The 26,073-nt window shown below is 56.4% G+C and overlaps 7 protein-coding genes across 7 annotated transcripts; 3 read left to right on the forward strand and 4 right to left on the reverse strand.

Annotated features, from left to right (window-relative positions):
* Window positions 1–201: 201 nt before the first annotated feature.
* Window positions 202–3,625, reverse strand: B0T26DRAFT_869 (fungal-specific transcription factor domain-containing protein). Its single transcript, XM_060447882.1, has 3 exons — window positions 3,234–3,625; window positions 3,045–3,069; window positions 202–2,880 (listed from the first exon to the last, which is right to left on the reverse strand). The coding sequence occupies exons 1-3, from the start codon at window positions 3,419–3,421 to the stop codon at window positions 463–465; spliced, it is 2,631 nt and encodes an 876-aa protein (XP_060301802.1). The 5' UTR covers window positions 3,422–3,625; the 3' UTR covers window positions 202–462.
* A 2,484-nt stretch (window positions 3,626–6,109) lies between these two features.
* On the forward strand, window positions 6,110–7,611 carry B0T26DRAFT_745027 (enolase C-terminal domain-like protein; the record flags this gene model as incomplete). Its single annotated transcript, XM_060444492.1, has 4 exons — window positions 6,110–6,179; window positions 6,234–6,267; window positions 6,321–6,469; window positions 6,533–7,611. The coding sequence occupies 4 exons, from the start codon at window positions 6,110–6,112 to the stop codon at window positions 7,609–7,611; spliced, it is 1,332 nt and encodes a 443-aa protein (XP_060301803.1).
* A 992-nt stretch (window positions 7,612–8,603) lies between these two features.
* On the forward strand, window positions 8,604–9,419 carry B0T26DRAFT_635392 (uncharacterized protein; the record flags this gene model as incomplete). Its single annotated transcript, XM_060436716.1, has 1 exon — window positions 8,604–9,419. The coding sequence occupies one exon, from the start codon at window positions 8,604–8,606 to the stop codon at window positions 9,417–9,419; it is 816 nt and encodes a 271-aa protein (XP_060301804.1).
* Window positions 9,420–12,404: 2,985 nt separating this feature from the next.
* Window positions 12,405–15,518, forward strand: B0T26DRAFT_1108 (uncharacterized protein). Its single transcript, XM_060433273.1, has 2 exons — window positions 12,405–12,916; window positions 13,174–15,518. Exons 1-2 carry the CDS (start codon window positions 12,716–12,718, stop codon window positions 15,391–15,393), a joined length of 2,421 nt encoding a protein of 806 aa, XP_060301805.1. The 5' UTR covers window positions 12,405–12,715; the 3' UTR covers window positions 15,394–15,518.
* An 805-nt stretch (window positions 15,519–16,323) lies between these two features.
* B0T26DRAFT_745031 (uncharacterized protein) lies at window positions 16,324–16,963 on the reverse strand (the record flags this gene model as incomplete). The annotated part of the gene is made up of 2 exons (XM_060444493.1): window positions 16,324–16,560; window positions 16,661–16,963. The coding sequence occupies 2 exons, from the start codon at window positions 16,961–16,963 to the stop codon at window positions 16,324–16,326; spliced, it is 540 nt and encodes a 179-aa protein (XP_060301806.1).
* A 2,690-nt stretch (window positions 16,964–19,653) lies between these two features.
* Window positions 19,654–21,074, reverse strand: B0T26DRAFT_632562 (glucose N-acetyltransferase; the record flags this gene model as incomplete). Its single annotated transcript, XM_060436454.1, has 3 exons — window positions 19,654–20,291; window positions 20,399–20,693; window positions 20,820–21,074. 3 exons carry the CDS (start codon window positions 21,072–21,074, stop codon window positions 19,654–19,656), a joined length of 1,188 nt encoding a protein of 395 aa, XP_060301807.1.
* A 3,374-nt stretch (window positions 21,075–24,448) lies between these two features.
* Window positions 24,449–25,473, reverse strand: B0T26DRAFT_1143 (uncharacterized protein). The gene is made up of 2 exons (XM_060433291.1): window positions 25,119–25,473; window positions 24,449–25,015 (listed from the first exon to the last, which is right to left on the reverse strand). The coding sequence occupies exons 1-2, from the start codon at window positions 25,387–25,389 to the stop codon at window positions 24,642–24,644; spliced, it is 645 nt and encodes a 214-aa protein (XP_060301808.1). The 5' UTR covers window positions 25,390–25,473; the 3' UTR covers window positions 24,449–24,641.
* Between the last annotated feature and the right edge of the window lie 600 nt (window positions 25,474–26,073).

A 26,073-nucleotide genomic window follows, 5' to 3' on the forward strand; every position in this document is an offset into this window, starting at 1 on the left:
GCGTTGAGGTTGGAGGTGAAACCGTGAAAGGATGCTGAGGGCAGCACGAGACGAGACGAGACTCCTCACAAAAAGAGACCAGCACCCCGCATCAACAGGGGCTTGGGGGAGCGTTATAAATTGCCGCTCCCGCAAGGCAGAAGGCAGAAGCATGGGCCGCGGTCCCGAGTAGACGCTGAGACGCGCGGACAGCAATCGAGTGGTTGCATTGCGGCACGCGGCACGCATCATGGGCTAGTTGGTCCGCTCCCTTCCAATTGCCACGCCGACCGCCATTAGGATCGTCAAACCATTTCAACGCCTACAGGGAAACTAAAACGCTACGCTTCAAGCACAAGAGGATATTATGCCAAGTTCCGAAGACCTAGGTCCAAAAGCCGGAGCGCCATTTCCAAGACCAGCCATAATTACCCGCCTGCTGGAGCCAAAAGAAACTTCAAATTCGTAACAAGGTAGGCCACATCAAGCTGCCAAAAACTTGTGTCCCTCCTGTTGGAATAGCCAGTCGTGATTCACATCAACCATAAAGTTCGTGATATTAAATTGCCCCGTGCTCGCCGCATGGGCATCTGCTCCGCACCCACTCGACGCGCCCTCAATGCTGGTGCTCAGGGACTTGACCCCGCCAAGGTCTGTTGCACCTGACCCGGCCCCAACAGGTAATCGGGGCACGTTGAAAAAGTCGAAGACGTCGAGATATTCAAGCTCATTCGGCGCCGGTGTCCTGACCGGCGTGACGCTCGCGACTCGGGTTTGCCAGCCAGTCCCGCCACCTTCACCGCCCGCCGCGCCGTGCCCGCCACCCAGGCCGGCCGGGGTGTGCCGCGGCTGGTGGCTAATAAGGAAGTCCAGATCGAAAGCGGTCCGCCGCATGTCAGCCAAGATCTTGACGCTGCTGGGCGTGACGCTTCCGCCTTGTCTCTCGCTCTCACGATGTTCGTCCAGCACACGGGTTAGCAGCTGCGAGTAGCGAGCAGCCACGGGCCAATAGCGGCCCATCTCGCCGAGCGTGTTGACAAAAAATGCTATTTCTGGGCTGAGCTTGCGCTCGACGGTGCTCCCGTGTACCAGCAGCACCCGGGCTGCAACCCACAGCGTGAAGGCAAACGGCGGCCCAAGCTTCGGCAACAAACCATGAGCAACGACGAATTCTCCCAGCGCCGCAATGTTTTCTACGGCGCGGTGACATCTCTGCGACGCGCTGTAGCTCGGGGTGAAGATGGGCGACCGCGTCGTTGGGTACGCCGCCGACGAGTGCAGCCGGATCATGGCCGTATGGTACGTGGCGTGCAGCATAACCCACCCGCAATTGAGCGTCTTGCTAGCCCCGGGCTGGAACATTTTGGACATGTTGCCATGTTCGTTGGGCAGCGCACACTTCCACGTCGTCAGCATCGAGTCAAGCTCCCTGTAGCGCATTTGCCACGTCTCCACGTCTGATAGAGCGCTGATGTCGACGGGCCGCTTCAGGAACTTGTGGATCTTGGACAAGATCCCTAGAATCTCGATGTAGTAGCTAAAGGCACCTAGGTTTTCTGGCCTGTCGACATCGTACTCTGGTGGACTGCCGTTGACACTGCCACTCTGTCCTTCAGGCTTGCTCTCGTCGGCGCGGAACCACCGTGTATCGACCTTCTCGTTCTTGACCCAGAGGTCATCGCGGCATGGGAGTATGCGGTCGATCTCGCGGTCGTCCAGCGCAAACTCAAAGGCCGTTGCGATGGTGGCATAGCGGTCTAGGAGGTAAACCATCCAAAAAAGCCGTCTCCGTGACTCTTCCTCGATGAAGTCGCGCGGTTCGGGAAGAATCATGGCGCGAAGCGTGTATATTGACGTGTAGTACGGCGAGACCGAAAACGAATTGCTCTCCACCGCCAGCCCAAGTTGAACAACGGAGCGCGTGATCAACGCCATGATGTTCCATCCAGGTGGGCCGTTACTGCTACCACACAAGTCCAGGGCGAGGATGACGAGGGCCTGCAACGCTTTGACGGACGAATGTTCCATGCCGTACAGGAGAACGCGTTGCTTAGATACGTCGTGGAATCGACGCCTGCTTTCCTCTGTGAGTCTTGCGTCTGTCGAGTATCGAAGACTGGTCGCCACGACGGCGTGCAGCAGTATTTTATCCGTCTCGTCAATCCTCGAAGGCCCGAATAACGATTCGAGAGTGGATTTGCGGTGCAAGATTGGACACCAAGTGTTGATGTGCTTGAAGTAGAGATCAACCAGGCCGTACAGGAGGTCGTATGGGGGAAGTTCCTCGTCGGCAGCCATCTGGCTCTGACTCTGCGCATTGCTCGCAGTCGGCGACTGTAGCAGCTGTCCTACGCTCGGGACAGTACCGTAATACTCCTGGGCTGCCGCGCTAGGCTGGCTTACTGACTGGGCGCGGTGTTGCGGGGAAATACCCGCCCTGTTCCGGTAGCTGTCCTGTATCTCCGGTGTAAGTGGAGGCAAAGTAAATTCGATCGGCGCCAACGGCTTCTGCAGGAACAGAGCGGTCTCGGCCTGAGGCGTCCGAATCGTCTCGCCGCCAGACCGTGAGAATATCGACGGTGGGCCTAGCTCTCGAGGCGTGCCATGGTCACTTGGCAAACTGGCGTTGCTGCCTCTCACGCTCGGTGGTGCGTTGAGCTGTGCCATGCCGCCGTCATGGCCGCTGCTGTGCCGGCTCACAGGGCTCAAGGTGGTGCCGCCGAAAGAGGTTTGGAGGATTTCGGAGTGTGTCTTGAGTATCTCCTCCAGTTTGTCCAGGCGTTGCTCCAGCTCCCGGCCGTACCCTGCCCGTAGTCCCGGCTTCTTGCGCTCCTTATACTCGCATTGTGCACCGTTGCGGCTACACCACCCGCACGACGGCTGCCCGCGATCGCATTTCACCTGTGGCCCCGGTCAGCGGTGGTCGCTCACATTTGTGCATCGGTAGTACCAGGGGCGTCGTTATCGGATGGCAGAGAGAAAGAGGCGGGAGAGGGCGAACGGGATGGCATGTTTAGGGGACTAGGGGTAAGTCAAGAGTCGGTAGACAAGACCGCAGACCATACTTTCCGCTGTTTGCAGAGCTCGCATCTAGAGTCAATCGTATTAGCACGGATCCTGCCCGACTAGGTGAGCCAAACGAATCCGAGAGAAGGGGAGCAGGTTTCGGTGATGGGGTGCAAGTTGGAAGGCAGAAAAGCGATCCAGCACCAGAAGGCTAGACATGGCACGGATGAAGGGGAGACGCGACATACGATACAGATATGGGCCTCTTGCGCTTGCCGCTGCGGCCGACGTCGTGGTGATCGTCGAGGTCGTTGTCCAAGTCGTCGCCGCTCAGCTGTCCGTCGTCGCTGTCTGCAGGGTCGCCCTGGTTGTGTGAGGACTGAGGGGACGACTGGGGATGCGGCTGCCCGCCGTATCTTGGAGCGTGCACCTGCATCGTGGTGGTCGGGGGAGGAGCGCCAACGGAACGCCCACGGGGACGCCAGCAGCGATCAGTCGCGAGTCGCGAGTCGCGGGCCGCTGGGACAGCGCATTCGCGGTGCCCACAGCTAGTGAAGAGCCGCCAACGCGCGGATGACGCCAGTCAGCCCGAGAGGGGGGAGCCTGGAAGGACCTAACCTTGCCAGCCGCGCTCGAGCGCCAGGGCAACAGCAACTGGACCAACCACTGTAAGCTTATTTCCCAAGGCCCAACCTGGAACCTAGGACACCTCCCGGTCCCGGGCATGGAGGCTACCTCCACTTACCCAGCTAGCTAGCTACCCACTGGGCCACTACAGATGGAAGCCTGGGTACGGAGTAGGGACCAAAGGAGGGGCGACCGAAGTCTCACGCAGGGCGGCGTGCTGTCGGCGCCCAGTCGGGCAAGGGTCACATCAGAGACCTTGATCCGATCCGTCAGGTAGATAGATACCTACAGCGAGGTACTGAATAGGAATGGTAAAGGAACTAGTGCACTCCGTCGGCGCGAGACACGCAGCAGCGGCACGACGATGGCCCTCGGACCGGGCGGTTCGGGGTAATGATGGGCAGAAAAGCGAGAGGGGTGCGAGGGGAAGGGAGGGGGTCGCTGAAGAGGGTTTCGGCCGATTTAACGCGGCACAGAACTTGAAGCACACGGCAAGCCAATTCGCACGCCACGGGCAATTGGCACTTCCGCCAAACTGGGTGCACCTTCACTCCGTTGCACCTCGCACCACGGTCGGAGCTGTCGTTCTTGCTGTTTCTGGGGTTCGTGTGGGGAAGGACAAGCGAAATTGCGGAGAGGATGGGTCGCACGAGTCAGGCAATTGCGGCTTGCCCTCGGCACTGGGCAGTGGCTGCCAGTTGCCAAACGGCGGCTAGCTCGATGGTCCAATAAGTCGGACAGACCAACTGAGCAACTGCGACCGCTTTTTGCCATCTGCATTGAACTGTGAAGTGCTTGCTCTCTTGGGCATAGGGTCATGCCGTGCAATATATTTACACTGTACACACTGTACACACTGTACCCACTGTACCCACTGTGCGGGCGATGGTTATGTAGAGGCACTCCGTACAGGAGGAGCTCGCAGCTGGAGTCCCATGATCACATCCAACCCGATTCCAAGTTCTTGATTTCCTCAATGCAGCCGACGACTTCCCAGACCGCCAACACTTGCATCTATCATTATGCAGTTCTAAAGTGGCTCCCGCAAAATCACGGCCGAACCTGGAATTGGCATCCTGTTTGCGTCCCAGGTCCAGCAAAAGACGAGCACCGTGTAGAAATACCTAGGTAATCCATAGGGCGTGGATGCTGTGCGTAAGAAAAACGGGTCCCACCACTCTTGTCGCCATCGTCGGCTCGTCGAGTCCTCCCTGCAACATCAACAGGCACTAAACCGCTGGGCAGGCACTGCTCCGTAGAGCCTTCCACCGAATTGTACCGCTGCCCAAGGTGCCGAGGTTTTATTTTCTTTTCTTCCTTTTTTTTTCTTTTTTTTTTCTTTTTCCAAGGCCCAGGTCTTTTAGATGTACCTGATGGGTCTGGTCTTTGGTGCCCATCGCCGACAGGCCAGGAGAGGACGGGAGGGAGGTGCTCCATCCAACCCATCATACCCAAGGTTACCTACCTATCCAGCCCAGAAAGCTCCTGCATCACATCACGACGACCTTCTCCCGGCGCCCGATCCACGTGTTCTGGATGCTGCCCAATGGATGATTACCTGCATCAGCAGCAAGTGAGGTAGCCTGCACTGCATGTGGGCGCAATGCAACCCGACCGACGGAGTGCGCTAGACGGCCTGCTAGATCATAGCATGGCATATCCAGACGCTCCGGCAGACATAGTGCTTGGTTTGGTTTGCGCCGCAGCAACCCCGGACCCGAGTTCTGGCCGATGAGAGCCTCAAGCTCAATGTCGCCTCCCAAGGAGCGGCGGGAGCTGCGTCTCCAGGTGCCCGGTCTGCCGAGGTCAGGAGACACCTAGCACTCTCCACAGTCGCCAAACGGACCGGGTTGGGCGGGGTGCCGGATCAAGATCATCTACTATGTAGATTGCTAGTACATGCCTACACTTAGGGCCTCGGAAAGGTGGGGTTGATGCGCGTGTCGAGTTGATGGCGAACGAACGGGGACAGAGAACTCGTACCGGGCAGCTGCCAAGTAGACTCGACTCTGTCTGGACTGGACTGCACTGCACTGCACTTGACTGGACTGCACTGGACTGGACTGGGCGCGACGGGACTGGCCTGACACGGCCTTGTTAGTGTTCCGGGAGGATATGGCTACCCATGGCTCTAGTATCGGTGCATCACTACCCGACCGGCTCTCGTCCTTTGTCCACTTGCCTGCCTCGTACCTTGGGGACGACCCCCACAGATCTCGCAACGAAACAAGCCGACAAACACACATTGGCGCCGGAGCGGGAATCTGAGAATCGAGTGGTTGCACTTTGCCTCGATTGGAGCATCATCCTCGTCTTCCCTTCCAAGAGCCGATTCAGTCTCCGGTCCTGCCCAGCTGCCGGCGCTCGATATCTCTACCCCAAACCCCTTCCCTTCACTGACTGGCAAGGACGCTCTGCGTATAATAACCCCATCCTATCCCCCATCCGGGGCTCCGACTCCTCACTCTGCAATATCTCACCCTAAACCCTCGTCACCATGGCTTCCGTAAGACAGTTTCCGACGATCAAGAGCGTGCGATCTTTTGTGATTGGCGGTGTTGGATCAGGTTTGCAAAGCTTCCAGACCACTCGTCGTTAGATGCCTGCTGACGGTTGAGAAGGCGGTGATTATCATAACGTCAAGGGAGGACACTGGTAGGTCTTGCCCCTGTCCCGCTTGGGTTGGCATGCATGCTTACACGAGACAGGCTGATCGACTCGCCCATCTCGACGCCTTGCTCGAGGTGGGAGAAGTACCGGGCGTCACGAACAAGCTGGGGCATCAACGTCCTTGGCTCCTTCTTCCTCGAGATTGAGGCCAGCGATGGCACCGTCGGCTTTGCCACCGGATTCGGCGGTAGGTCACTCTCAGTCTTGGATGCCGATACGGACGACGACTGACACGGCAATTCCTTCCAAGGACCTCCCGCGTGCTGGCTCGTCCACCAGCACTTTGAACGGTTCTTGATCGGGGCGGACCCTCGAGACACCAACCACCTCTTTGAGCAAATGTATCGCGCTTCCATGTTCTATGGGCGCAAGGGACTCCCTGTCGCCGTCATATCCGTCATCGACCTTGCCCTCTGGGACTTGCTGGGCAAGATGCGCAATGAGCCTGTGTACAAGCTCATCGGCGGCAGCACCAAGGATCGCATTGACTTCTACTGCACGGGGCCCGATCCCCCGGCCGCCAAAGCCATGGGCTTCTGGGGAGCCAAGGTTCCGCTTCCGTACTGCCCGGAAGAAGGCCAAGTGGGGCTCAAGAAGAACGTAGAGTTCCTGCGCAAGCACCGCGAGTCTGTCGGCCCCGACTTTCCGCTCATGGTCGACTGCTACATGTCTCTCAACGTGTCCTACACGATCGAAATCGCGAAGAAGTGCGAAGACCTTGACATCAACTGGTGGGAGGAGTGTCTGAGTCCCGACGATACGGATGGCTTCGCCCAGATCAAGCGAGCCCACCCGACCCTCAAGTTCACCACGGGCGAGCACGAGTACTCTCGCTACGGGTTCCGGAAGCTGATCGAAGGGCGCAATCTCGACATCATCCAGCCAGACGTCATGTGGCTCGGTGGGATGACGGAGCTGCTCAAGGTGGCCGCCATGGCCGCTGCGTACGACATCCCCGTCGTTCCCCATGCCAGCGGCCCGTACAGCTACCATTTCGTCATCAGCCAGCCCAACACACCGTTTCAGGAGTACCTGGCCAACTCACCTGATGGCAAGAGCGTGCTTCCTGTATTTGGCGACTTGTTCGTCGACGAGCCGATCCCTACCAAGGGATACCTAACAGCTGCAGACTTGGATAAGCCTGGATTTGGCCTTACGCTCAATCCTGTTGCTAGAACCAAGCTGATTCCCAGCACATATCTCTTGACGCCCCCCGTGCCGGCCTCGCTCACTCCCCCGGCGCCCGGTGTTACCGAGGAGAGTAAAGAGGCAGAGGATGGCGTCGTGGATGGCTTGGTTGCCAAAGTGCAGGAGCTAACTACTGCCTGAGCGTGGCGTTATTCCCGGTGCGGATGGAGGGCTTCACAGAGCATCAACAGCGCTCGCAATTGTATTCCACGTGTCTCCCTTCCAGATTGCCCATAGCGTTGCCTCATAAAATCGTCCACATCTCCGAGTTTCCCTCGACACGTTTCCCTGTGTGGAGGCTGGCTGATATGGTCTGACGTCATCGGTATCGTTGGCTCTCGAGGCTCCCCACATTGGTATCGCGCCTCGCGGGAGAACTCTTAATGTTCCAAAAGTCGCTTGCTCGCCGACTTGTGGATAGACTGGGTTGATCGGATCGTTGGCTCACGGGCTTGTTCCGTTTAGTTCGCACGTGCATAGTGGAGGATGAGTTCGGAAATGGAACCCGTCGTCGAGAGCTCACCTGACACCGAAACACTCTAGAACTCGCTGACCTCGCTGTAATTCAGACCGAGCCTGGGTGGGGCGTGGTTCCAACAAGCCCCTTGGGGCGAGTGAGCTGGCTGTGTGGGCCCCAGGCAGGCCGCGGCCGTCTTGGGCGGGCCCTGGCTAAATGCAGGGATACACGCCACATCGGCAGCTCTCCTTCGACGACGTCCCATGTGCCTCCACTGCGGGCTCCACGTGTGCCTCGCAAGCAGGGTGTTTCCGGGGGGGCTGCCTATCTTGCCTGCCCGACCGGGACACAGTGAGGTGTGCCAACTGCTGCAAGGGGCCCCTCCTTCCACCCATCCAGCCAAATCTACCCCACGGCAGTACAACGTACCCAAAGTACAGTATATGTACATACATGTGTGTATGAACGCCCCATGCCCATCGCTTTTGAGGTCACGGGCATAGACTGGAAAGGCAGTTTGGCCGAGGCATCAGACGCGAACGACTTTGGCAACCCTGAACAAGCCAAGCCGACGGTGTTGTGGACAGCCCTCCAGGACCCTGGGACAAGGTACCTCGGTGTCCCCGGCGCCATATACGCTTACGCTGTGGGCTCTAGACTTCCAGACGTGGTGGTCATGCCACCCTCCGGGCTTCTCGCTGGCAAGACTGCCGTTATCACTGGTGGCACAACGGGGATCGGGCGCGCCATCGCGCTCGCATTCCTTGCCCAGGGCTGCAGCGTCGCCGTTAACCACCTCGGCCTTTCCAGGGACCAGCCACACCTTGACAGCCTCGTCAGCGAGGCCTCTGAGCTGCTCAAAACCAACCCCTCAGCAGGCCGACTAGCCCACCTCCCCGGCGACGTGCGCGATCCCGAAACGGGCACGCGTCTCGTCGCCTTTGCGCTCGAGCAGTTTTCCACGGGCCGGTTAGACGTGTGCGTGTCCAATGCCGGAATCTGCACCTTTGCCGAGTTTCTCGATCTCGACGCCCATCTCTTCGCCAACACGGTGCGCACCAACCTCGATGGCGCCTTTTACGTGGTGCAGGCGGCCGCGCGCCAGATGGCCCGCGGCCAGACCCCGCCCGGCGGCTCCATCATCGGCATCTCGTCCATCTCGGCCTTGGTGGGTGGCGGCGGCCAGACCCACTACACGCCCACAAAGGCCGGCGTGCTGTCGCTGATGCAGAGCACCGCCGTCGCCCTCGGTCGCTACTCCATACGCTGCAACGCCCTCCTGCCCGGCACCATCAAGACGCAGCTCAACGAGGCCGACCTTGACGACGATGCCAAGCGCACCTATATGGAGACGCGCATCCCCCTCGGACGCACTGGCGAGCCGCGCGACCTCGCCGGCCCTGCCATCTTTCTTGCCAGCGACGAGCTGAGCGGCTACGTCACGGGCGCCCAGCTGCTGGTTGACGGGGGCTTGTTTGTGAATTTGCAGTGATTTATGGGGCTGTTTTTTTTTTAGCATGGTATTAAATCATGGTTCTTTCCTTGTGTTTATCTCATCATCGAGAGTACTCGAAATAACACGGAATGGTCGATAGTCTCGGGTGATTGCAAAATCCACCTCGTTGCTCTGAGGTCCGCCGGCGCGCATCATTGACCTTGCTACTGGACATTTTAGAGTTGATTTCCGTTTCATTTGTGTGCTCCATTTGTATTCAAAGAAGGCAACCCGAATCATTGCACTCTTTGCCAGAGCCTCACTTTGATCAAAAGAATCACGTTAAAGGGGTAAAGGAATGGGGATGTGGCGCCCTTAAGGCTGACTGATGCAGGATATGCTTTGCCCAAAGCATAAAACTCTAGCGCGGGCCATGGCTCTTCAGTCCGGAGATTACGGGTGGTGCTTTCTCAAATCTTGATGCCGTCCTTTTTCTCGAGCTCTCCCATGTCTCGGCCTCAAAACTTGCCAATCCTGCAACCAACTGTTACTGAGCAAACAGTCTCACATTTCTCACTACCAGGCAGCCATGCTGCTCGACCCTGCCCCCCTCACCCCCCGCATGACGGCCTCTAGGCGGTGAAGCAAAACTTAAATATCCAAGCCACAGAATCCTCGGCCGCTAAGAAAACTCAAAATCGGAAAACAGGTTTCGCAGCGCCAAGTTCAACTCGACGCGCTCAACCACCGTCCGACACAGGGCCAGCATGGCCGGCAACATGGACGAGATCCGTCAGCAGGTAAACGACGCAATCGCCTCTTCTGGGTCCCGGATCATCGGCATGGTCGTCGACGCCGGCCGCGCCTCTCAGATCAGACGCGAAGACCTCCAGGACATCAAGCTGAAACTCGACAACGCGAAGACCCGTAGAGCCCAAGTTCCGCCAGCTGTGCAGGGCACAGATGCCACCGCGGATGGCAACAACAGCTCCAAAACAACCTAACGACACACGATCCGAGGGTGTTCCGGACAACCAAGTCTCAAGCAGAACAGCCCTGCCAGTCCATTGCCTCAGATACTGCGGTCGTTTTTCGCCAGGATCACACTGTTCCCTCCCATATCGACAGAATGCTCATAGTGCCTACCTTCCGCAGTGAGTCTTGAGTGTTGGGCTCGGGCTCGCCAACATGGCAAGGGCAAAGAGTGGCTTACCAGACAATCAGAAGTTTTCATATCACCACTCTGGACTGGAACCGAGACTGCCATACTATATACATTGTTCTTCAAGTACTGTGGCGTCTACACAGGTAGGCGTTCTTCCATTCCTCACCAAATGTCCTATTACCTGTGTTAATTCTGCGTGTTCTAGACAACATGGCTAAAAATGCGAGCTACTTTATCGCCGAATCTCAGTATTTCCTTCATCTTTGATACCTTTTCTTTCTTCTCTGAGGTTTCCAATTAACCTTGCCTTTTGGCTGTAAATATTTGGTTCTCAACACCAACAATTTTATATGTAAATCTCCTCTGAACCTGAACCTCATATTGATTATACCTATATTGGATTGATCCGTAGGCCGAACCTTCCCCGACATTGATAGCCATTGGGAAAAGTGCTACCTCTTGATTGCTGAGCCTTTCCATAAAGGCACCGTTGAATCTCTAGGCCTGGTCCATATTGTTATATACCCAGTGCTAACACTGTTGATTATAGGGGACCAAGCTGCTGCATATTCGGAGTTCACGAACAATTCCACCTTGGGTGCCCTGTCTTTTCCACGTGTATAGACAATACCTGTGCTATTTAACCGCATTTATGACCCTCAACTACCACATACACACGTTTGATTGGATACGAATGAGAATGGTTTACTAAAAGAGGCTAGGTTTATTTCCTCTGAATATGTACGGGAGGTGCTGCCAGGGCAAGACAGACCACTGCTACCTTGGCGGAAATCATTTATCAACAATGATAAATGGACTGTACAGCTCTCAACTAATATGCTAGATGGCGTCGAGAGAAGATTAAGAGACAAGCCCGAGACTCATATGGCTCACAGCACGCAGCTCTTATCTTCGTGATCCTCCCATTGTGACTCTTGGGCACTCGCTTTAGCTCAGAAACTACTACTGTAGAACCCGCTGCAACCCCCATCCCCAAAATCATCACTGAATGAGGAAACTATGCTCAATACGCTGAAAACTACCTAGATGTTCGGGCCAAGGTACCTAGTAAATAATTAAAGTCACCATAACAGAAGTGAGTTGTGAACTTCAATTGCCGTAAAATACTACCGCATAATTATCTCGCTGTTTTTTGAAATCAAGTTTTTTCAGAAACCTTCCCAAATAAGAAAAAATTGCTAAAATAGGGGGGTTGGATTTCTGCCATTTGCTGGCAGCTGATAAGTTGTTGAATGGGGAAGTTGAGGGGCTGGTGGAGGGCGACGATTGGCAGTCAATGAATGGCGGGGCTGTGGTGGGCGCGCTGGGGTTAATTGCGGAGTTTCGTCATTTGGACAGGGGTCAGGGCGTGTTAGGATTCGGGCACCCTGGCCGCCGTGCCTGACGCGTGCCAGCGGCATGGTGGGGGGCGTGTCCTGTTGGCCTGTGAGTCCGAATCTCGACGCGGTCGCAGCAAACAGGCCAGGCCATTCACCACTGGGAGTCAGGGCAAGGGCACATGATCTCTTGTCGACTTGGCTGCTCGAATGGCAGCCAGGCAGATAGACATCCAGCCACCTCTCATGACATCTTTTCCCTATCTTAATTGATTTTGAATATATTATTTCGAATTTGCGCGTTCTCGCATGCGTGTCTTGCCTGCCTGCGTCGCCCAAGCTGTCAAAGCCATCATCCGTCCACTGCAGTGTCTCACATTGGCGCCGCAGGTTCCAAACCAACAAGCGTCGGATAGCGTCTAAACAAGCTCGAGAGCGAACCAAGCGATAGTCGACGACACAGAACGCCAGAGACGCCCAGCCCTGTAAAGGCTTTACACGCAGCGCTGCATCGAAGTCGACCCCACCCCACTGGTCCTCATCTGTGGAGCACTATTCCGTATGCCTGAGTCGCGCAATCGAAGACTTTGATGCTCGGACCTGGTTGTCTCTCGAACACGCAAACCTAGAATCCGCGTCTCGATTCCGTGTACCGTCTCGATTCCGTGTACCGTCTCGATTCCGTGTACCCGTCTCGATTCCGTGTACCGTCTCACTTTTGTCCCTTTCCGACTGGGGCTAGAAGGACACGCTCTCTGCTAGCTTTCCTCACGCAAGCGAACCTAGACCGCGACTATGGTGGCGTTTTGCGCGACCGCATTTCCAGCTGAATCAAGCCTTCCGCAATAGGAATGGCCGACTCGTCGGGTTCCGAAAGCCGCCCCCCACTCGACGCCTCGAACGACGCCATGGAGGCTCTGGACGCACCCGGCTCTCAGCCGCCAGACCTTCAGTGCTGTTGTGGGAGGGACGGTTGTGTCTTTTTGAGACACAATTGCTCTGTGCTACAGAGCGTCGAACGCGATGTGCACACGGCGGCAAAAATGGGCCAGGTGAGTCGACTTCCTCGAGCATTCATTCCTGCCTGCGACACCAGCCCCTTGGCTTTCGCCCTTGTCGCTTCCCGACCGCCTTCTTTGTGTTCCTGTCAAGTCCTCAAACCCGCGCTTGCTCGAGTGGCTCCACGCGTGGCCAACAGCCCGGCGACGAACAGAGTACGCTTGTCATCATGGCTACCGTCGAGACCGTGTGGCGCACGCGCCGCCCTAAAACTGAAGATTGCACCCCGTCGCTGACTCTTGCGCTGCAGACGTTGCTTGCCCGCCACGAAGCCTACATGGCATCCGTCGAACGCGACCGCGTCGAGCTCGCAAGCCGTATCGAGCAACTAGAACAGGACAACGCCGACCTCGAAGCCCGCAACAGGCAGGCCAACATGGAGAACCACAGTCTGCGCGACGATCTCGACCAGCTCAACGAGACAGTCAAAGATGCCGACACCAAGATCGAGCTGCTGGAGGCCACGCTTCGGGACTCTCAGCGCGAGATAAGAAGACTGGAGAGTGCCGCGGCCCGGGCGGCCAACCTCGAGCGACAGATTGCCATGCTGGAGGAGGAGCAGGCAACCCTCCAAAAGACCATCGTCCACACCCAGGAGGAGGCACGCACGGCCATGTTCCGCTGGAGACAGGCGGAGAGGGGTATCAACGACCTGCAAGACCAGCTGGAACGCATGGAGAAAGAGGCCAGGGAGGAGCGCGAGCGCCATGTCGAGGTGCTCAGCCGCATCGAGCGGCAGCGCGTCATGGAAAACGAACTCAACACGGCGGCAGGCAGGCTTAAGGGGGCAGCCGCGACGAGGTCAATGACGGACGGCAAGAATAAGGGCAACGTGGTGTCGCATTTCGTCCGCGACATCCTGCAGGACAACGCCACCCTGCAGCTGGGCATCTCCGAGTTGCGCGAGATGTTGATGAGCTCCAACGACGAGATACAGTTGCTCCGAGAGCAGCTTTTGTACCACCAGCCAGTCGATAGCCAGGTCGGCGCCAGTGCCTCGACACCAACACTGCGGGCCGAGCTGGAGCTGAAAGAACCCCCAGCACCTTCGCCTCCAAGGGTGTCACAAGAACTCCACGTGCACCATCACTACCATGTTACCCACAAGCCAGAGTCGAAGAAGCCCAAGAAGAAGAGACAAGGACTCACTCCGGGCACTTTCACTCCGCCGCATATATCGGCACCCTCTACGCCTCGCCTCTCGGCCATGACATGGCAAAATCGAGGAGTGCTCGCGGCCGCTTTTGTTCCCCACGCATCCAAAGACCCGTCCTCGACATCTTCGATGCATGCAAACAATCGCTGGTCTCTGATCTCGGAAAGCCCGTCAGAATTGGCCTCCTCGGCCCCAAGTTCTCCCCGGAACTACAACCGGAACTCAATGTTTGACAGAGCTCTTATGGAAAGCTCGCTTCCCACCTCACCAACGACTAGCATCGACCCCTTGTCGCCCACTTGGAGGGGTTTCCACAGGAAACAAGTGTCAGAGCTATCTACTAGAAGCATATCTGCTGCAGTTGCTCTTCCAGTGGAGCAGGCGCCTTCTAGCAGTGGCGACCAGCCGCCAGCTAGAAATCCACGACCGCACCCTTTAGCAAAACTGATCGTGGATGATCGCCCATCTCGAAATGCTATTGCATCATACACGACCGATGATATCCCTGATCTAGCACAGACCGCCCCCTCAGCCGACGACACCACAATCGACACCCCTAGTACTGATGGCGACGGCCATGAAGCCCAGTCGCCGACCCTTGAGCCAGAAGACTTTGACCCAAGTCTGGGACGTCGCCCACGCACGCTACACCGCGCGCTCTCCCACGAATCCATTATGTCCCTTTCCAACGGGATGGACATACACACGCTTAAAGTCCGGCCTAGCCAGCTGACTCTGCGGCCGCTTGGTGTGACTGCTGCCGGCACAAATGTGAGCGCCATCACAGCCCGCCCGACTATCTCAAGGACAAGTACCAGAGGAAGCAAGGGGAGCGTTTTGCTGCGAGACAATCTGGCTATGGCTGGCCTAGGGTTGTCCCTGCCAAGCGCGCGAGCCGGCGGGAGAACCGTCTCCGGCCCTGCCGTCCACACGAGAAACTCGATCGCGACGCGGCAGTCTTCTAGCGCCCTGGGCAGAATTGTTTCTTGGCGGCCATGGGGCGGCAACATAAGCGCCAGCCCGTCACCTGAACCCAGCCCAACCGCTACCCCCATCCTCAGCACCATCACAGTCACGCCCGCTCTCGCCAGTCCAAACTCGGCTTCCTTGACGAGTAAAGCGGCCCTGGGGTCACCCCACGACAGCCTTTCGTCAAACGACACGTTCCGGGCGCCGGGCATCAATCAGCCTGGCGTGATCCCGGGCTTTCACGAATATTGGGCTGCACACCAACGCCGTGGCCCGTCCAGTAAAGTGACACCCAACGACCTCGACCATATTCAAGAAGCGATGCGCGAAGTGCTCGAGGATTGAACGGCCGTCGTACGATGTTGCTGTAAACCATTCCTGCATTGCATAAGCGTGGTGTTGGGGGATATATTGAAGGAGATCGAACTACTCTACGCACATCTTTCGTTTGTTTGCTGCGATACCTTTTCTTTTGTTATCCCTGTCAGTATAGGTAATCATCACTGCATATACCCTGGTCGGAAGGGTTTTTTGGATAGGGGGAGGGTCATTGGGTTTCGGCGTTGTTCCTTCACGAGCCTGGCTTTCCCTTTCCTCATTGCATACTAGGTGTCAGGGTCCGAAGGTCTAATAGCATGGACGGAGAGATGGATAGATACCCTACGGCATCCGTACATGATACGATGCCAGAGAATGTTGCCATTGTTGCACGAGCCGGGGGGCAAGCTTGAGACTGCCGGGGATATCTGGCGGGGGTGCATTCCATTAAGCTATTTGATCACCATAAAACTTGAGCATTTCCTAGTGTGATTATGTGACACTCTGGCATTGGGCAGTAATTGGCGTTATTAGGTGGAACAAGTAGGTGCAATTAAGTGGGCGTAGTCATGGAACATGTACACGAAGTAGTTTCTGCTCGTTCCTGTGAGCTGCTCATGGCCTGACCAGGCTTCTCGATTGACAATAATGAAACGGCATTGAAGGAAGCAGCTGACGTGCAATTGTTTCAGCAAGACTGGAAATGTTGACGGGGCAGGGAACGCAGTGTTTATTATAATTATGCCCAGGATAGTAGGATATAAATATTAGGGATTATTGTTCCGTCCCTTGCGTATTTTCTTCCCTCCTCCTCTCAAGGCTCAAGGGCTGTCGACTTTTTTTCCCCCTCCCTCATTACCCGGGTGGCTCACGCAACTCTCTCCCTCCCCCTTTTCGCACCGGATTACCTTGCCTCAAAGGTCCAAAAGAACACGCAATGGCGGGGACAGTGCCTCATCAAGATGGCGGCGCACCGGGGGGCACGCACGTTCCGCCGATGTTGCGTGCAAAGGCGCACGAGTTCATCTCCATGTCGATGCTCGCGATCTGCCACCAGCCCGCCGCCTTGGTCGCGCCTAAGATCGTGATACCGCGCACTGGGTTGCCGGCGCCGAACGTCGCCGACCAGATGAACGAGACGGAGGTGCAGTCGTAGGGGCCTATGCTGGTGATTTTGATGGGAAGGTTGTCGGGCTTTTGAGGCACGTTAGTTGGCTCACTTCGTTCGTCTCTCTTTTGAGACTTTAGGCAGATAGATGTGCGAAATGATGAAAAGGGGAAGGGGTCAACCTACCGCGCTCGTCTCGTGGGCGATGAGGGCCTGCTTGCTCGGGAAGGTGACGCTGCCCAGGGGGATCCCGGCTAGGATGTTGATGCTGTCCGACGTGTCCCGGAAGCTGTCGGCCAGGTACTTGGCCTCAGTGTCGTTCCACTTGGGCTCGCTGAGGATGCGCACGTAGGCCGATAGCAGCGTCTCGACCGTGTTGCTGCACAGGCAGCTCTGCTGCGAGCGCGGGTTGTCCGACGTGACCGCCGCCGCCGCCGCCGACGTGGTGACGGCCGCCAGCGAGCAGAGGGCGAGGGACTTGAGCTGCATTTTTCTTTTTTTGCGAGTGCCTTGAGCTATATGTGCGTTGTATTATGAGGTGGGTACGACAATAGGAGAAGCTTGTGCAACGGTGTTTGTCTCGAGTTCCAAGCTTCAAGGCGAAGGTTTTGGGGACCACGGCGACTGTCAAGACGGATTGGCAGCGCAACGATGATATTTCTCCGACGCTGCAAGCACGCCTCCTTGTGTCTGGAACCTGTGTCCATCGGAAGAAAGGTCGCGGGCCATGGCATGCCCTTTATGCTTGCTGTGGCCCCCTTGGGCGAGTGTGCCCTGGGTACGAGTGGGTATTGCAACGAAACGGATTTCGAATTTCAAGATCTTGGGCGTCTACCCTGGGTGCGAGTGGGTATTGCAACGAAACAGATTTCGAATTTCAAGATCTTGGGCGAAAGGCGTTTCACTCGCGCTCGTCTTGGGTTACTGAACCCCGAATTGCGGGTTATTTCGCGCGCAGAGTGGAGTGTAAGTGTGTAATTACCTTCTTAGAAGAGATTAGCTGAAAGGCAGGAAACACTGAATTTCATGTTCCGAACAGGCAAAACGCAATTACGTACGTTGAAACGGCGCTGTCAATGAAATTACCCATCCCGGGTTCCTATCCCTGGCTGTGCAACGACGACGTCGTTAGTAGGCACGTCCGGGACTTCCCCACGGGCGTGGATATTTGGGTGGCAGGCTGCCCAACATCGTATTTTTTTTGATTGCCATTTATTGCACTGCATGCAGGTTTCGATAGCTCGCTTTGTCGAGAGTCACCATGTCGATCTCATTGATCCCTCCGACGCAGCGCAGCTCCCTGGTTGGCCCCGTGGTTCACGCCAACGACATGATATGCGACGTGTATCTCGTGGTGTGTCGGCAGCCGCACGCCGGCCACGACTTCGGCGCCACCGCTTGGACAATGTCTCGCAGGTCGGGCCGAGGAGCGGTTCCAATTCGCGCGCCGTTGCCATGGAGCCCCGTACCTACATAGAGGCGCCGGGTGCCTAGGCCTTGCTCGACTTGAGCTTGGAGGAGTGGTTCGTCTCTCAAGTTGACAAGACGAACTGGCAGGAGTCCCCCTAGGCGGCGAAGCTGTGTAGCGTTGGCGGTGGTCAGCCAAATCAATCCCGGATGCAGGCTGTTGTGGCAGCACGGAAACATGCAGGGTCGAAGTCAGCTGGGTGCATGTCGCCCGAGCTGGCTGGCCGACAACGGACTTGAAAGCAGCCTCGACAGGCTCCTGTACGGTCTTTCGGGGCTGCGGCTGACGGGGCGGTCGTCATCGCGGTCGCCGACATCCCGGCCAGCCATGGGAGGTGGAGCAGGATCTGCGAACGGGTCAGCTATATGCTTCTGAATGCACGGGGTAGCTCGAAACGGAAGCCGGTTTTTGGCTGCCGACATGTTCGGCGATCTTTGTGTGGAGATACGGCATCTGCTGGCTTAGCGGTGAAGTGCGATGATGCGAACAATGCCAAATTTTTTTTAAGATGAGCAGCAGCTGGTCGGATAGGTAGCAGGTTTCACTATGTTGTCTCGCCCGGCACGGACATTTGAACGCTGCAGTGGCCTCACTCGCGTTCCAGCGGCGCGTGCTGCTGCTTTGTAGCTTTGTTGCTTTAAGACAAGCAACTCTTCGAACCTGCACCGATATCTTAAGCAAGGTTCAGTTGTAAAAACAAAGGGGTTTATTTACCCGAGATTATGTATTGGCCAGGCTCCACTCTCCGGTTTCCGGGGAAGTGGAATAAATGAACGGGAATGAACGAACGGGAGCAGCCTGATCGACGGCGGTCCGAAGCGCAAACAACAAAGAAAACCGGGAAACGGACTACGGCTCTACAGATGCTGGGCGGCAAGTCGGCCCCAGTTCCATGGTCCGCAGGGCGTGACACGCTTGGCCTACCGGAACAGGCCCGCGGAGTTTCGACGACCGTCGGACCAAACGTGGAACGTCCAAATAAGCTCTGCAAATTTTCCAACCACATGATAGAATAAACTTGTGTTAAACGTCATCTTCCGCACTATCATACGTGTTCTTGACGGTCGACATGTGACAATGGTGCTGCGGGCGGATGCGGCACGTCCCGGCGGCACGGAATGTTGCAAACGACCTCAATCTAAGAGTAGATTAGCCAATATATTCCACACTCCGCTCGGCGGCGAAGCTACGATGCGACGCGACGCGACGCGGCGCTATATTATCCGGAACACGACGCACTTCCTCTCCGACTGACTGGTTTCGACTGACTGGCTTCGTGCCGATCCCGTTGTGTTGTTACATAGGTATGTAAACCCAACATTTCCGACAAACCCCTACTTTCCCTGGTTTATTAAGCTTTGAAGCCCCAGCCCTGTTCTTCAAGCTCCCTTTTATCCTGCAACAAATCACCCTTCTCCAAGATCCTGCCGGGTAGGCCCCTTTTCGTGTCGTTCGAAAGGAAGAATAATGCAAATATATCGTTTCATCTTTTATCCAAACGCCGTTCATCATGCGCCGCCGAATGCTTCGAAAAAATGTCAACCGCCCAGAACTATAACTCATTTTCGCCTAGCCGTCGCCCCAAAGTCCCTATATTTTCTTTGACGCATCTTCTTCGTCTAATACTCTCGTCATCGCCTGTCGCTCCGTCGTAACCTCCGCTTGTTCGACGAGGTGTCACATACGCGCTAGGAGACGGGATAGGTCAGTTTCAGGGAATGGGATTCCAGAGAGTCGCGACGGGAGAAACACGAACCGCACGGCGGTTGGCAAAATCGCTGTAGAAGCCAAGCCACATTTCGCGCTCGACGCACTTCTCGGCGCCGTTGCCGCGGCAGGGCGGCTGCATGCTCTCGCGCACCGAATCCGACATGCGGATCCAGGGCTTGGGGACGGGCCAGTCGGAGAAGTGCAGGAACTTGGCCTCGTTGAAGGCGGCGACGGGGTCCCAGGCGGCGGGGTCGTCGGTACCGAGGTAGAAGGCGTGCGTCTCGGCGCGGAACTCGGAGGTGAGCATGTCGTAGGGGCGGTGGGGCAGGACGAGGGCGCTGTCGCGGTACAGGTAGTTGACAATCTCCATATCATAGTCATCACCGCCACCGGCCTCGGCGCGAGCCATGACGCGCGCAAACTCGGCGGCGCTCGGGCGCACTAGCATCAGCTGCGACGACAGGATCTCCTTGTCCGGGTACAGCCAGTACGCCCGCGGCATAGCCATGGCGCAGTCGGGCAGCAGGAACAGCTCGTCCATCGGCTGCAGCACTACCGAGTCCGAGTCGAGCGACAGCACCCGGTCGTACTGCGTCTGGTTGAAGGCGAGCAGCTTCGTGAAGGATTCGGCCCAGGTTGCTGTTTCATGGCGACCGTCGTGCCCAGGTCAGCGCCATGACGGGAGTAACGCGGATGGAGAGTCTGCAAAAGGAAACGAGGAGTGGGAAAGGGAAACAAGGATTTACCGTCGGCCGTGCTCCTGCGCTGCACCTCAATGGGAACCAGATGGACCTTGTATTCGTCGCGGGCCTTGATCAGGAGGCGGGCATCGTTGCCGCGGCCGCTGCCGTCGTCTGGGGCGGCGGGATCGAACATTTGCGAGGGGTACATGATGACGCGGTCGGCGCGGCTCCCGAGCTTGTGCAGCAGCTCGAAGAGCATGATGGAGTTGCACAGGTAGTCGCTGTTGGTGACATACTGCGTGTACGCGAAGCGCGACCAGTCGACGTTGTCTAGCTGTAGCTGGTCGTGTGTTGCGGGCTTCGTGGGCGTGTTGGACGTGTCGGGCGTGTCGGGCGTGTCGGGCGTGTTCGGAGTTGTGGGGGTCTCGGGCGTATCGGGCGTCGCTGGTGTTGAGGGCGTCGCGGGCGTCGCGGGCGTCGTCACCGAGGTCGTGTCATTGTGGCCGTATCCCCAAACGGCGGGCGCCGAGACTACGGCATCGTAGTGAAGCACGAAAAGGACGATGGAGAGGGTGATGACTATTGGGGCGATCAGACGCAGGCGCACCCGGCGCGAGCACAAGATCTCGGTGACACTGGGGTGGGATTTTGGAGACCCTGATGGCGAGTTGAGGGAAAGAGTGCTTGGCGACGCCGCTTCCTGCCCGCTGCTGCCATTGGGAAGGGGCGAATACGACATGTACTGCGACGGCAGGCGCAAAAACCGCAACGCCATCGTGGTACGAAACGAGCAAAGACAACAAGACTCGAAAAAGAAAGAAGAGTTGGGGCAGGCGAACAACCACAAGCGCAAAAATGGGAGGGACAGTAGCCTTTGGGGACAAATCACTGAGCCCCCTTAGGTTGTCGAGAATCCGTCCTGCCTAGGTGTGTGCGACCAGTTGAGCAATCCGAGGGGAGGGGAAACGTCAGCACCCAACAGCATTGGATGTGAGTGACAGTGCTACCTCAGTGCTACCTCCCTATTCCGTACCGTACGTGCCTACACTTCAATACGCGGGATACGGTGCCCTTTCGGCCATATCCAGGGACAGATCCCTGCCACTCTCTCCTGTCCCAAACAGACTCAACGAATCGCCTACCTTGGGCGGGGAAGCTAGGGCTCTTGCTTACGCGTAATTCAGCGTTGCATCACTCGGTCTGGAGGCGTCAGTGACGGATACGGTAACCGGGCGAGCTGAGGGCAAGAGTCGCCCGTGCCGGCAAGGTGCATTCATTTCAGTAAGCACCCCCTGCGCCGTGGACTTGCGCAGGTTTTCTGTGTCCCGTCTGTAATCTTACGCGGAAAACGGGGAAACGGGGAAACGGGCTCTCGGGCTCTCAGGCCCTCAGCCCTCTGAAATTCAGTCAGATATGCCCCCGGCCCCGGCAGATGTGGCCCCCCAATTTTGCATCGACGACCCTGCAGATTACGCTATCCTGGCAACCTGGGTGGCATGACAAAGGAGTGGGCCGACTAAAACACTGCCCGACTCCCGTCGCTGTCTGTTGGAAAATCTCGAAAATTGACAATGTTGGCTTCAAAAACATGAGATAAAAGTTTAATCCTGTGCAACAGCAATGTTTCGCATCGACAAGTTGGTCCAGGTGGTGGAGGCGTTGTGTGCTGCGGAATCCGTGGTTCTACCAGCTCGGCACCGGAAAAGCCCCTGTAGCGTCGCGTTCTTTTTGGCGAATACCACTGGGCCAGTTATCTCCAAGCCTTTAAAAGCGCATATTTTGTCAACGATTATTGGTTCAAGTTCAAGTTCAGCAAGGATGATGGCAGTTAAAGAGGATAGCTCTGCCCCAGTTTTGTCGGGCCATCGGAGTTGCATCGCTTTTATTCTTCCCGCCAACTTGGGTCAAATCGTGGCAGTACCTACCTCAGAAAGCTACTTGGTAAAAGCGCCAACACAAGAGTAACATCTTGGCATCAGTGCGCCTTTTCAGCAATTTCAGCCTTGGTTTTCAGGTTCTTCACTTTCCAGCTGCCGAGATCTACTTGTTGCCACTTGCTAGCATCTTCCCTTTTTCTTGATCCGAGAGGTGATGGTCGGAGGGGCTAGCCGGGAGATCAGAACGCTGTGATGGTTTGATCGTTGATTTTTGACTTCGACATCCTGCAAGGTCTGAGACTCTTGACATGAGCTGATCATCTCGAACAACCTCTTCAAACGAATATATTATAGACGTGGATGTGAACGTCTCAATTAACATGAGAGACACACAGCAACAAGGACGCGCAAGTGAGAAACAGCGTTGCACAAATTCGTATGCGGATCGGCAACAAGAGGCCGAATCTGAACCCGGCCTGCGAACGCGTATTCAAGTGCCGTGCTACCCGTCGACCGACGCGTAAGCCGATCCGCGGGATTTGGGCACCGGGCTGACACCACCATTGCCCCCAGAGTCAGACACATCGGGCCCCCTCCCGCACACTATGCTCGAGGAGGTATACGGGCACGGACACGGACACGGACACGGACACGGACACGGCGAGCACGGCGAGACAGTACTGGCCCAGGCTGGTGCCGCCCTGGACGTCGGCGGCAGCGGCAGCTGCCCTACCTGCGGCGGGCACGGGCTGAAGGCGTATTCTTGTGTGAGCACTTCCTTGCTCGATGGGATCGTGTTGACTTGGTAGTTGGCGACGCACTCGCCAGCATTTTTGAGGTGCAGCAGTTGGAACTGTTGCGAGTCGGCTATTAGCTGGCGCGTGTAAATCATGAGAGGAGGAAAAAGGAAGCTTGGCTTGACGTAGTGCATCGTCTTGGGCACCAGGAGCGGGTTCCAGCTGCTTCGAAGCTCGCGGTATGCCTCCTGCAGCCGCGAGAACATCTCCTCGGCGCATTCCACGTCCGTGACCTCGACGTTGGCGAGTTTGATATGCGGCCTCCCGTTTGCCATCGTGTTGACACAGAGAAGCATGTATTTCTCGGTGCCAGCGGGGATAAAGGGCTCCGGCTGGATTGCTTCGTTGTCTGAGGGGGCCGTGTTAGGGGACTGTGGCGGAGAGGTGGGCTCGCTCCCTTGGCCGCTCGATGCAGACGAGTCTGATCTGCCTGTGCTGGCCGATGATACACTGTCGACTGCTGTCAAGCTGCCGAGGTCTGATTTTTTCGAGGAGACGGTGTCGGCGTTGGGGCCCGCTGCGTTTTGGGCAAAGTTTGTGGCCGCTCGGTGTCGGTGTTCGGCCACCTCAATCTGCAAACGCTCACCAAATCTCTGCAGAAAGTTGGCAAGTAAGGTAAGCAAGTGTCTTTCTGCATTCTAGGGTACCGGTTGGCTGCAAAGCGGAAGATGTGACTTACACATGTCTATGAAACGCGGACATATCCGGAGGCTAGTTTTGTCTGACAAAGGTCACACAAGGTTCCGCACGTCTTTCACTACTCTCTGGATAAATGAAAGGGGCCAGGAGCCTGGTCATCGCGAGCCTGTGTCTCTTTCAACAGCTAACATCCCATTTATCTCCGATGGGCATTTCTCGGTCCCTCCTGAGCGACCTGCGACGGTGTGTGATTTTCCTTCGCGTGACTTGTGTTCTAGAACCGGCGTCTCGTCCACGGAGTGAGCCTTCTGTTGAGACATGGACGTGGTGCCTTGTCCATTCGTGCACTCTCCAAGCCGACCGAGAACGTTTTGTAGAGGTGATGACTGTCGCTTCAGGCTATCGTCGAGAGGAATCTGTCCCTGGTCTTCGTCGAGTTTCAGCCAGACCCGGAAGGAGCTGCACATGCTCGAAAATGCAGCTGACGAGGCCATGAAATTTTTGACGTTCTCGAGGCTTTGCATATCGGCGTCTTCTGAATCGTATAACGACTCGTCGTCGCTGCTATCCAGGCCCTCCTCGTCTTGGTCTTTTTCAATTTGCTGCATTTGCCTGAGATAGGCTAGCAACTTTTCACGACTGGGCTGTTGATGCGGTCCTGGCTAATAGATATTATCGCCGATAATAGAGTTCTCTATCTGGACTGAAACTCGTAGCGCAGCGAACCGCACAAAACGCGCCGCTTGGACTTGAATGGGCATCGATGCCTCGTTGCCAAGAGCCCGGCCGTACCGCAGGAGAAAGCGTCGTAGGTTCGTTGGAACCTTTCGGCGCCGACTCTTGTAATAGTTACCTGATATAGCGGCTCGAGTGTGGCATCGAACAGCAAGAGATTCTTGAGCTCGTCCATTGCGCCGCGGATAATACCCGTTGGGAGGGAGCTCTTGGACTACGCCGAGGACAGAGCTTCTGACGAGACACTCTCCACGTCACTCACGTCAGATTCACCAAAACTCGCGTCCGAATTTGCCTTTCGAATGGTGACCGGGGTAACCGGAATCGGTCCAGGGAGCCCTCCAGCCTCTGAGGCCCGAACTTGGTCCCCCAAGCTCTGGCTATTGGTGCTGCCTGTAAACCGAACCGTCTCTCTTCTCCTGTTTCATCGGCCTGCTGGGTTTCGGAAAGGAGGGGCAAATCCTGTGATTCTGCTTTGATCTGAACAAGCGGCGTAAAGGTGTCAACCAGGGCCTGCCACTTTTCTTTACCAAGCTTCGAGACCCGGTCGCAGCCTGTTAAGATATGAAGATCAAAGGATCTCGGCATGTGTGTCATGGCGCGCAGCGTACTCTTCTGCCAGGCTCTGATTGCTGTTTGCTAAGTTTAATATTTCAGCTTAGAGTTCCAATTCATAGACAGTGTCATGTCACGTTAAAGCAGTTTGTGGGATACTCAGGGGCATTTGGAACGTACAAGACTCCAGGGTTAAAAACCTGGAAGATATCCGGAAGCTCGAGTCTCCTAACGTATCGATACTCGGTAGACGATATGTTTGACGAGTCCGCGGACAGGGTAGCTCAGATATAGGACTTGTTGTCGCTGGCAGCTCGGCTGCACTCTCGTACTCGTACTGGAGCTTGAGGTTTGGGATGTCGCCCTCGCCTCTAGTACGGGCTATTCCGTTGACGGCAATACTGCTGCTCTCAAACGTGCCAGGAGATGGAGGACCAGACGGCGCCGCCATGGTGATTGCGAGCGTCGAGACCACTAGGTATCAGGAATTGTATTTGATAACCGGCTTCGGTTGACGTCGCTAGCGTCATTCATGGGAAGGCGGGGTTTAATGGGAGAAAGACACCAGCCTGGTGCAAGATGTGGGGAGAAGGGCACTTTTGACCGCCTCCATGCGGGCGGCTCAGCCACATCTCTCCTTCGCCGTCTGGTTGCTTGGCCGTCTGGTTGGCTGGGCCGTCTGGTTGGCTGGGCCGTCTGGTTGGCTGGGCCGTCTGGTTGGCTATTGCTACCACGCCTCAATCCATACACTGCCAGTTGTAGCGGCCGGGCTGATTTGAACACAAAGAGCCTCGGGCGTAATTTGGCGCGCCTAATGGTAGGTATTCAGTGAACTAGCGTCGAGGATTTGGAGGACGGAGAAGTTATTAAATGGGGGTGGACGAAATTCTTGAGGAGGAATGTAGACACCTACCTAATACCTGCCTAATTACCTACCTAATACCTACCTAATTACCTACCTAATTACCTACCTGATTACCTACCTAATTATCTACCTAATTATCTACCTAATTACCTACCTAATTACCTACCTTAACTAGAGTCTGCAATAAAGCGGGCCTACGATTAGAGGCCCAATGAACTTTGCTCAGTTGTTCGGTATTTTTCAAAGGGAAGGACTTGAGCTACTAAATTC

This window comes from Lasiosphaeria miniovina (assembly GCF_030549165.1).
Source record: "Lasiosphaeria miniovina strain SMH2392-1A chromosome Unknown B0T26scaffold_1, whole genome shotgun sequence".
Taxonomy (NCBI): Eukaryota; Fungi; Ascomycota; class Sordariomycetes; order Sordariales; family Lasiosphaeriaceae; genus Lasiosphaeria; species Lasiosphaeria miniovina.